Here is an 11033-nt window from a genome sequence, read left to right as displayed (position 1 = left end):
AATTATTTTATGGCACGAATTGAAGGAAATTTATAAACAATGTTTAAAAATAGATGTATGAAACGTTCACTACTACAGAACATAACTGCTAATTGAATCCTGATGGACATTTGAAAAGGAATGTGGATGGTTTATGGAATTGTTTATATTTGGTAAGTTAATGCTAATGTACTTAATTGTATCCTACTTTTCTGCCCCAAAACGCAAGAGCAATAATACAAGTTTGCAATAACACATTGAGTTGTTTTTTTTAATAACAATGGAGATAAGTCATGTATTAAGAATGGTTACATTTGTAGTCGGAATCAATTAAAGAAATAATCATTAAATAAATCTTTTTACTATACAATATCAATAATTTATTAAGTAAATAATTGTTTATATTAGAACATAGTAGTGACATATTTCATAGTTTAGTCATTGGATTAGTAATGTAATGTTTAAACATAGTTGGTATGCGTTAATCAAACAAAGAACTTGTACTTTATAGAATTTAATAAAACACTTATAATTAGTTTATAAGTAAATATATATGAAATGATGTTAATAACAATTATACATAAAATGATAATATAAAAAAATGTTGAACAAAAAACAAGAACATAAGAATATAAAATAACAATAAACTATTATCAATAATAAAAACATGATATATTTATTTTTTTAAAAAGTGAATCAGAAACAAATAACGCAATTATGGTAACAGTGTGAAACACTTTCATCTTCTTGGAACGAAATCAATCATTAATCGAAACTAATATTTATTAATATAGACTTTCCAATATCCTGTAGCCCATATATTGAACATCCACTGTCTCCGCACTGGTCCTCATTAGCATCTCGAACTCCTTTTCTGGAAACTAATGGCAAACGATTGCATTTAATCAATAGAATTAAAATAAATTATTACGATTTACATGTTAAAAAAATTCAATTCTCTTTCTAATATTTTCACCGTTACAAATATCTTTCCTATATTCACCAGATTAATATGATTTGTTTTATTATATCACTTATTTTTTAACAATACACGTCCCTATGTATCACCCTTTCCCATTGTCTCGTCTCGTGACAATATCGGACCTTTAATCCAATAGTTGGAAGGTAGATTATTTTGATGTATTTTTTTTGATAATCGTGATTCGATATTAGATGTATTTAATCATTTTCACCGTATCCACATTTACAGTTATCCAAAATAGCTCAGAAGTACGAAAGTTAATCGACACTTTGGGTGATCTGTCCTCATTCTAGAAGAATTGGATACAATTATGCAATAAAAATCTCTACTTCATTATATAAATTAACTTTCGTAGAATAGGCAGTGCGCATGTTTTAACAATCATATCAATGGCAATATTGTAATATTTAAACTTATTTCATTACAATCCAGATCGATTTTCTATAGAGAAGGTAACAGTTTTATATATAGTTTATTTCGCTGTTGAATTACAGAATTGACATGATCTTTATATTTAGTAATATAGTGTCCAAGTCTTGGGTAAAATCCAATTTTGCTTATTAATTTTAATAGTACTTTGATTTACATGATCAATTACATAATTTCTATAGAAGATAACAAAATTGTTTAGCTGTTATTATAGTTAATACAGACAAATCAGTTAAACAAAGATTGATAGTGGTAATAATGATGTGGGTTATTTGCAAGTGTTATTTTAAAGAGACATAAATTTTATTTAAAAAAAAATTGTAGTGGCGACACCTTAATGCGACTTTGAGACAATTTAGTCGGTCGGCCATGCATATTAAACTGTTAAAGATGTTTTAACTTTATCAAATATTTCCTGTACCTAATGATCCGAGCCGTTTAGCTTTCCAGGCATCTCGAGAGTATTTAATAGTGGAACCTTGTACTCGAGCCGTATTTCATTTGCATCACGTACATCCATATCTCAAGATATTAATTGGCAAACAATCGTACACATTTTGACAAATCCAGTTAGAGTAAGCAAATAATGAAACGATTTGATTCTGTAATACAACTCGGGATGTAGAAATATAAGACAATGTGATGAACTTTTAATTGAGATTAGATTATTTGCTGCACTACAAACATTGCGAATTTTGTGGCAATAAATCCGCAATGATTGATTTCATTTTATCATATTAAAAAAAAAACACGTACAGATGTTATCATATCGTTTTTTTTTTAATTTCTTGGTACCTCGACAACAATGAAATCGATGGAGTACCGAAAAAAGCATGACTCAGGACAATAATCTAATTAATTGATTTTTAAACGTGATGAATCTTTGTTTGGAGGAAAATCCCGTGGAAAGATCAGGAAATTTGCATCCGCTAGTAAAACGAGCTAAATTACTGTACAAGGGCGTTATTAACTAGATAAGAGCAGGAAACGGAGAAATTATTTTCCGGTTTATCAAGAATAATATGTATTTGGACCGAATCGCCAAGGATGCGTGCGTTATAAATTATTTTTATGAACTTTTTACGGGCAAATTGTACAAGTAAGGTTGCATGTACAATATTTAATAAATCTAGAATAAAAAATGTGGGTCAATCGCGAGAGGAGAATTCGAAATTTTGTATTATATATTTTATTTGTTATGTTTTCGATGGAACACGAAAAACTTTAGCAAAAAAAAATTGTCGCTATTCACAATTATAAATGTAACATGTATTGCTTATGCAAGCTGAGGACACGTGGTGTTGGCTCTGGTGATTAGTTCTAATTTACCTGGGAAACAATGGAAATGAACGTCGGTGTATGAAATATTCCTAAATCGGACATTTTCAAATTTCTGCTTCGGATGAGTTTCGATAATTAGCGATAAGCGATGACGCGAGATGTACGGACGAAAGTTCCCGCCATACAATTAATTGCTAATTAGTTTACGCTGCTTCGGTGATAATTGGATCTGTATATTTGCCACTGTCCACAGGTTACGGCTATCAGGACGTTCAGCATATAGATATATAAATACATAAATATTTTTGTTTTTTTTTATAACCACTGACACTGTAAATGTGGAACGTATTAATTCTTAAGAAAATAAATTATTTTTTCTACAAATTATTACTCATATTCTGTAACATGAATTTACATTTTAAAGCACATTGTTTTAAATCAAAACTGCTACATTTATTACAAAAAGTAATATTATCTTGCATAAGAATTACGTAAATAAATATACATATCAGGTTTACATATTTACTTATTGGAGCTGTAATTGTAATTTATTGTTAATCAAGAAAATGCGATTATACAAGGTGGCCCAATTGAACTGAAACCAACTTAAAACTGCTATAACTTTTGAACCGTTGGCAATGTTGTGTCCATATTTCGCCTAATGATAGGTGATGTTATTATTTACAAGCCTGCGGAAGCATTTGCATCTCAGTTATTTGGAAAAAAAGTTATCAGTGATGGAATTCAAACGTAATAGTGTGATAGCCCAATTTTTGAGCGGAAAACCAAAAATGCTTATTGTTAGAGCCCTTGAACACCTTAATGTGAATAAATTTTTCGTATCTTGAACCATAGTATTACAAAATGCTATTTTGGTGATCGGAAAATAACTATATCTGTGGTACAGGTGGTTCGGAAAGTTAAGGCTTGAATTGAATGAAATTCGGGGTCATCGGTATGGGTCATTTTACAAGTAACAGAGTATTTATGTGTTCAATGAAGCCCTTCTTCGTGAATGGAGGAAGATTTCGCAGGTTCACAACTCATAGCTATAGTTTGTGCTCAAGGCGACCGTATCGAAAATTTGAAATGAATTCGAAAACAATTATTGTTTTCCAACAATTATTACTGGTGTTTCAATAAAATCCTTTGCAAATAAAAAAAAATACACCGTTCTGAAAAGTTGCACTTCAATTGCGTCACCCTGTAATTAATAATCGACGTTTATGAAAGTTAAGCAATCAATATGTGGAATGTTTAAACTTATCTGTTTTGAATACAATTTATTGGAACTGTAATTGCAATTTATTAATAATGACGAAAATATTTTTTTTATTTAATAAAAATTTAAAAGCAAAATTTATGTAGCATTTATATTTAGACCCTTTTTCAATGAACGTAATATTAGCACTGAACCTCGTTTCAAACATTTCAATAAATTCATATATCTTCATGAATTACCTAAAACAAATTCGATTTTGAAGAAATATGTTATAGATAAACATTTTCTTTTATTACTGACCTTCTGACATGAATGATAAATTTGTTGGAAATGTGCTTATTTCTCTTTTTTCAATATCTAAGTTCACCGTTTTATTGCAAATTACGCTCTTTCATACATATACAAAATATTTTTTTCTCATGATTAAAGAATATGTTCAAAATAAGATCATATAATGAAGTAACATAATTATTTTTTTATTAAAAATCAAATACAATAATCGTCGGCAAATTATATTGTTTTTACTGAAAAAAATAATTTTACTAATAATTAGATAAATGCAATCTAATTTGTATTCCGTTCGTGGTCTTAAAGTAAATTTAGGCAGGATTATTTTTCACTTAAAATTAGTTTTTAACTAATCTTTCTTTATTCTAGTCTCAGAATTCTCAATCCACATTCGAGCTTATTTCTAGAATCTCCAAACTATTATCAACTTAACTAAGATCAGAAAGATGAGATAATTCAGCTTCTTGAATTACATTTTTTGTAGTTTTCTTAAATTTGGACATTGTATTAATAAAAACACAGTGATATAATATATAAAGTAATACATATAGTAGCGCGACAAAGTAAATTGAGTGCATGCCCGAGATACATTTTTATATAATTTATTATTTTATCAGAGAACAATCATCCAACAATCCGCTATTTAGGGATCTAGGCTATGGCCATTGCGACTCCAAATTTATATATAGATTATTGTGAAATTGTGTAACATCACTTATGATTATAATTGCACCAATAATAAATCAATTAGAAATGAAAGCATTCACGTTTAACGAGAAAAATGTATTGTAAGAAAAATGACTCGCTTAACGAGCGAGGTTTCGCATAACGAGTGACGATGAGAAGAGAATTCCCGGATTGTGCGCCTGCCTGCTAGATCATTTTTGTGTACACATATTATGTGTGTTTTTGAATATGTTTCACTATACGAGTAAAACTCCGAAATCCGATTTTGGAACGTGTTAAACTCGTTAAGCGAGGTTCCACTGTATATCAAAAAAATAGATTTTTCCAGCATGTCCACAATATTTGTATAATATTCATTTTAGAGATAAATGAAAGAATAATTATGTCCAAATAAAAATATTAATTAAAAATGAAACATATTGTCGTAATAATAATAATAATAATTTTGTAACTTAATTTCACCAGTTTTGTATTTTGCTTCCAAGTTGCAAATATACGTTATCAGCGACATCTGTAATGACTTAACAGTGTTATTTATTAATGTTATGTATAATACGAATCACTGCAGTATATTGGGTTGCATAACCAAATGACAGATGGAATTAAATTTCTAGTTTTGGTTGCCTAAAAGACTTATTGCAATGTGGTAGTTTTAAACGCCAGTGTGTTCAATATTTTGTGCAAAATTATGCAATATTTCTGTAAATTACATTTTAAGTATAGTTGATACCATGGCATCGGAGCAGGCAATTAATAATGCCGATTTATTTTTACGTGAAGTGGCTGATGTAAAAATAAGGTATATAATTTTAAGGCAAACTTTCACAACTCATTTTATGATATTTGTTAATTTTTTTTTTGGGAATGTAGCAATACACCTAAGCATGTAGCACCTAAACAAGTGAAGGAAGAATTACAACTTCTCTCCTTAAGTAAGAAATCTCAGGAATATATTATGGATACATTGAGGCACATTCATGGAGAAGTAAATTGAATCCATTACAACCATATATATAAAATGACCTTACTTGGATTTTCTTATAGGATTTCAAATTGAGTGATGCCAGTAGTTATGAGGATAAAGGGAACCATGTTGGTAAGAATTTTTGGAAGGGTCGTGGAAATTTAATCATCAAAGGCTGCTTTGATTATTCCAATACCAACAATGAACCAGAGAGTGAGTTGGATAGATTGAAAATGTTCGCACAAATGAGATTGGAAAGGTATGTGTCACACCCGATTTGTTAAGGTTAAAATAACAATATTGTATTTCAGTTATGGTTTTCACAAAGAGCACTGCCAAGAAGCTTTGGATTATTGTAATGGAGAAGTAGAAGAATCATTATGTATATTATATAATAAATACTTGAAGATTGATGCGATAGCAGAAAGTGAACATAACTATTCGGAAAATGAACTGCTAGAACAAAGAGTAGATGAGAAAGGTGTACTGGAGTCAATTTATGACAATGCATTTACTGAAAAGGTTAACAACACTGTTTGGATCTTTAACTGTAAGTTAGATTATCTCTCTAAATTATATTGCAATAAACCTGAAAAGAAGAAGCAAGTTGAGAAAGTTCAGAATAAGAAAAAAGTAGAGAAATGCAGATATTTTCAACGTGGCCAACCATGTAAGTTTGGTTCAAAATGTAGATTTTCGCATGAAGAAGATGGTCCAAAAAATGAAGTTAATCAACATTTAGATAATTACACGTACGAATTGGAGATTAGATTTCCGCATAAAACAATGTATCCTTTCGAAGCTCCTATAATATTTCTTAAAACTGATGCCGTCTTACCACATTTGTTAAACTTGCATATTTGTAAGCGGTTGCATCAAGAAGCCGAAGTTTTAGCTTCAAATGGTATTGCTAGTATTTATTCTATTGTAGAATTGCTTCAGAATGAAGAGGAGATGACTAGTTATATCAAGAATAACCCTATACGCTTTTTGGACCCTGATCAGTCTTTGTTCCCTAAAATCCAGGAAATTGATCCGAACAAGTTGAAGAGATCCACGCATTATAAAAAAGGCATCACAAATAGGGATGGCAAAAGTAAAATGAGCTTGGAGCAAATTAAAAAGGAGGATAAGAAGTTAGCAGAAAGATTTATTTCGATTCAAAATGATAATAAATATAAGAAGATGCAAGAAGTGCGGAATAACTTACCAGCGATGTCTTATAAAAATACAATATTGAATACAATGAAAACCCATCAAGTTTTGGTGGTCAGTGGAGAAACAGGCTGTGGTAAAAGTACACAAGTGCCGCAGTATATTTTAGACGAGTGGTTAGAAAATTTTAAAAGCGATCACGTAGAGATTGTGTGCACCCAACCTAGGCGTATTTCAGCTATAGGTGTTGCAGAACGTGTAGCTCAGGAAAGGGCAGATAAAATTGGAAATGTCGTCGGATATCAAATTCGCTTAGAAAGTAAAGTTTCATCCAGTACTAGATTAAATTTTTGTACCACCGGAATTTTACTTAGAAGATTAGAAGCTGACCCGATGCTCAGTAACGTAACTCATATAATAGTTGATGAAGTTCACGAAAGAAGTGAAGAAAGGTAAATTTAGTACTACTTTTATATTGAAATTTTATTAATGAATGTTACATTTCCAGTGATTTCCTATTGCTTATTTTAAGAGACTTGTTGCCGTTGCGGCCAAATTTAAAAATTATACTGATGAGTGCTACTTTGAATGCAAGTATATTCTCCGATTATTTTGGTGATGTGCCTGTACTTGAAATTCCTGGACGCACGTTCCCCGTAGAACAATTGTTCTTAGAAGATATAATTGAAACTACAGGCTACGTTTTGGACGATGTTCTTACTTACGGAAAAAAAGTAAAAAATATGGAACAATTTGAAATTGAGATGCAGTCATGTGATGTATCCATGCGAAATTTTATGCCCAAGGATTGTGTAAAAGATGAAAATCTAAGAGTTGCAGAAGTTCTTGCTCGGTACAATGGTATTATCTTAGTTTTTGTTTAATATATATTGTTTTTTAATTAATTCTATTTATTATGTAGGTTACAGTATGAAAACTTGTAAAACATTGTATCTGATGGACCAGATGAAAATCAATTTAGAATTAATAGAAAATATTTTGTGTTGGATTGTGAAAGGGAAACACGAATTTCCGACAACTGGTTGCATTTTAGTGTTTTTACCTGGAATCGCTGAAATTATGGCTCTCTACGATCAATTAATAGTGCATCCTGAATTCAATCCGAAGAATGGAAAATACGTTTTGCTACCGTTGCATTCTAGTTTAACTAGTGAAGAACAATCCAAAGTATTTGAGTGAGTTTAAAATATGTTTTGTACTGTGTATAACTTAATGTTTAAAATTTTATAGAAATCCTAAAGGTGCAAGAAAAATAGTGCTGTCTACTAATATTGCTGAAACATCTGTTACAATTGATGACTGTATTTTTGTTATCGATGCCGGTAAGATGAAAGAAAAGAGATTTGATTCCAACAGGAACATGGAGAGTTTGGAAACGGTTTGGGTGACGAGAGCAAATGCGTTGCAGAGGAAAGGAAGAGCTGGCAGAGTGATGTCCGGCGTTTGCATTCACCTGTACACCAATCACCGATTCAGGTATCACATGTTGCCTCAGCCCGTACCAGAAATACACAGAGTACCTCTTGAACAGCTTCTATTAAATATAAAAGTATTGCCAAATTTTGAAGATCAAGATATTTATAAAGTTTTAAGTAATTCTATCCACTATATTCACGTATTCTTGTTTATATTACATGTGCGTTCATCTTCTTTGTTTAGATAAGATCATCGAGCCGCCTGTTAAGGATAGCATCGATTCATCTGTAAAACGCTTACAGAATATAGGAGCTCTGGATAAAGAAATAAATTTAACTCCTTTAGGTCACCATTTGGCCGCGCTTCCGGTGGATGTGAGAATTGGAAAGCTAATGCTTTTCGGGGCAATGTTTTCGTGCGTTGATTCAGCTCTAACAATGGCCGCATGTTTGAGTTATAAAAGCCCTTTTGTAACACCTTTCGGTAAGAAAGACGAGGCTAATGCGAAGAAACGAACTTTCGCCAACGGTCTTAGCGATCAAATGACTGCTCTAAAGGCATACAATGTAAGCACAAATACATTTACATTCAATTCTTATAATCTATTCCTTATTATTTTTTCAAGAAATTTCAAGAAGTCAACAAGAAAAGTTATTATGGTGGTATTAACTACGCGAGAGAAAATTATTTATCGCATAAAACTCTGATAACAATCGCCGATATTAAGCATCAATTTCTGGAGTTGCTAGTCAGTATTGATTTTGTGCCAATTAATTTGAACAGGAGACGTCGGTCCGGGCAAGACGACGTTTACCAAGTAACTGGACAAGAATTTAATGCGAATAACGATAACCAAAGGGTGCTGTCGTCTATCCTCTGTGCTGCCTTGTATCCGAATGTAGCAAAAATATTGCAACCAGAAAAATCGTTCGTGGTCAGCGCTGCTGGAGCTGTTCCGAAGCAACACGAGTCCAAGGATTTCAAATTTAAAACGAAACAGGAACAGGTACTTTCATATTCACGCTTAAGTGAGTTCCAAGTATATATAATTTATTTAACAGGTTTTCGTACATCCCAGCTCGATCATTTATGAAATTAAGCAATTCGCTAGCTCCTTCCTGTGTTACCAAGAGAAAGTTAAAACTAACAGGATCTTCGTAAGGGACTTGTGTGTAATACCCTTAATACCTCTTGTGCTCTTCTCCGGTTATGAACTGGATATTAATGTGCACAATGGGACTACGTTCATTGCCATGGATGATAATTGGATCTTATTTGAAGTAGATGAGCATAAGGTATATTATACACTCGAGTATTATTACCGAGTTTAAAACATTATTTATTTTAGGTGGCCGAAATGATTAAAATGATACGGATTGAATTACTTGAGTTATTGGAAGAGAAGATTAAGGATCCACTATTAAATATTCAACATCACGATAAAGGCGAACGCATTATCAACACTATATTGCAATTAGTTTCCGGGGAATAGCATCAAATTATTAACTTATTTTATTATAATAAAGTGTATATATTTAAATAATATTCGCTTCGTTATTTGTTTTTATATTGAATATATTTTAATAATGCATTCATTGATTTTTATTTCTTCCTCTTGTTTTCCTAAATAACTGTATATTTGGAAATTAAAATGGATTAAAGTACATTTTCAAAAGCAGTTAAAAGTCTGCGTTTTAGTTTCCATTATGTGGTTTTTGCCAGTAAAATATATGACTTCGTTTAAAATCTAACAGTAATAGAATAGACCATTATTACACTATCACTCAGTTTGTAATTAACTTAACTAAAATGGTTTTGTTCTTGCGAGAGTCTACTTGCTCGTTTGTTTACTGATTCCGTCTTCGACTTTGCTTCATACCACAAGCTCCAACAGAATTGTTCAGCGGTTCACGATTCATGACAAGATGGAATGCGTTGTTCAAATCTTACTTCTACGTAATACATTGTATATTTTTTAAGAAATGATGTATTGATAATATAAAATGATTGATACTGATTAATGTATTTGTTCAAAAAAATACATATTAATGTTTATATTCACTTTGTAAAGCGACATTAGGTTACAAAATATTACAATTTAATATTAAAACTTCTATACCATTAATTATATTATTGAATTAGTCCATTTTAATTGAACATTAAATAAAACGCCTCGTACTTATTTTACGAGCTTTTAAGATCATTATTGACACTGTCTGCGAACATCATTTTAATTACAAAGAATATATTTTGTACTCTAACATTGTATATATTTTACAACATTATACTTAATTTAACAGTAAGTAAGTGTTTAATGTCTGATAATAAAAGTTATATTATCAATTTTTCAATTAAATTTTAGATTGTTTCGAAATTTTCAAACCAAACTCATTGATTCCAATATTGTTCTATATTTGCTTCAGATCATATTTTGCTCATAAATAACAGCAGTTGTGTTGAAATAGAAGATTTAATAACTGAATAATCAGGTTTTAAAATCATTATAAATAAATTTATAAGAACAAAATATATGAAAGGTAAGCAAGATTAACAAAGAAGAAATGGTCTTTCGTGGCATGACAAACTGTCATAAATGAAATATGTAAAGA

At 30.8% G+C, this 11033-nt stretch overlaps 1 protein-coding gene across 1 annotated transcript; it reads left to right on the top strand.

Annotated features, from left to right (window-relative positions):
• The first annotated feature begins 5477 nt into the window (after positions 1-5477).
• On the top strand, positions 5478-9944 carry LOC108566255 (putative ATP-dependent RNA helicase DHX57). Its single transcript, XM_017926055.1, has 11 exons — positions 5478-5667; positions 5739-5853; positions 5913-6091; positions 6144-7439; positions 7496-7848; positions 7910-8183; positions 8239-8600; positions 8668-8990; positions 9050-9430; positions 9486-9719; positions 9773-9944. The coding sequence occupies exons 1-11, from the start codon at positions 5600-5602 to the stop codon at positions 9914-9916; spliced, it is 3729 nt and encodes a 1242-aa protein (XP_017781544.1). The 5' UTR covers positions 5478-5599; the 3' UTR covers positions 9917-9944.
• The last annotated feature ends 1089 nt before the right edge of the window (positions 9945-11033 follow it).

Source organism: Nicrophorus vespilloides, unplaced genomic scaffold (genome assembly GCF_001412225.1).
Source record: "Nicrophorus vespilloides isolate i.1.1-1 unplaced genomic scaffold, Nicve_v1.0, whole genome shotgun sequence".
In the NCBI taxonomy this organism is placed as follows: domain Eukaryota; kingdom Metazoa; phylum Arthropoda; class Insecta; order Coleoptera; family Silphidae; genus Nicrophorus; species Nicrophorus vespilloides.
This window is presented reverse-complemented; position numbering and strand designations above follow the sequence as displayed.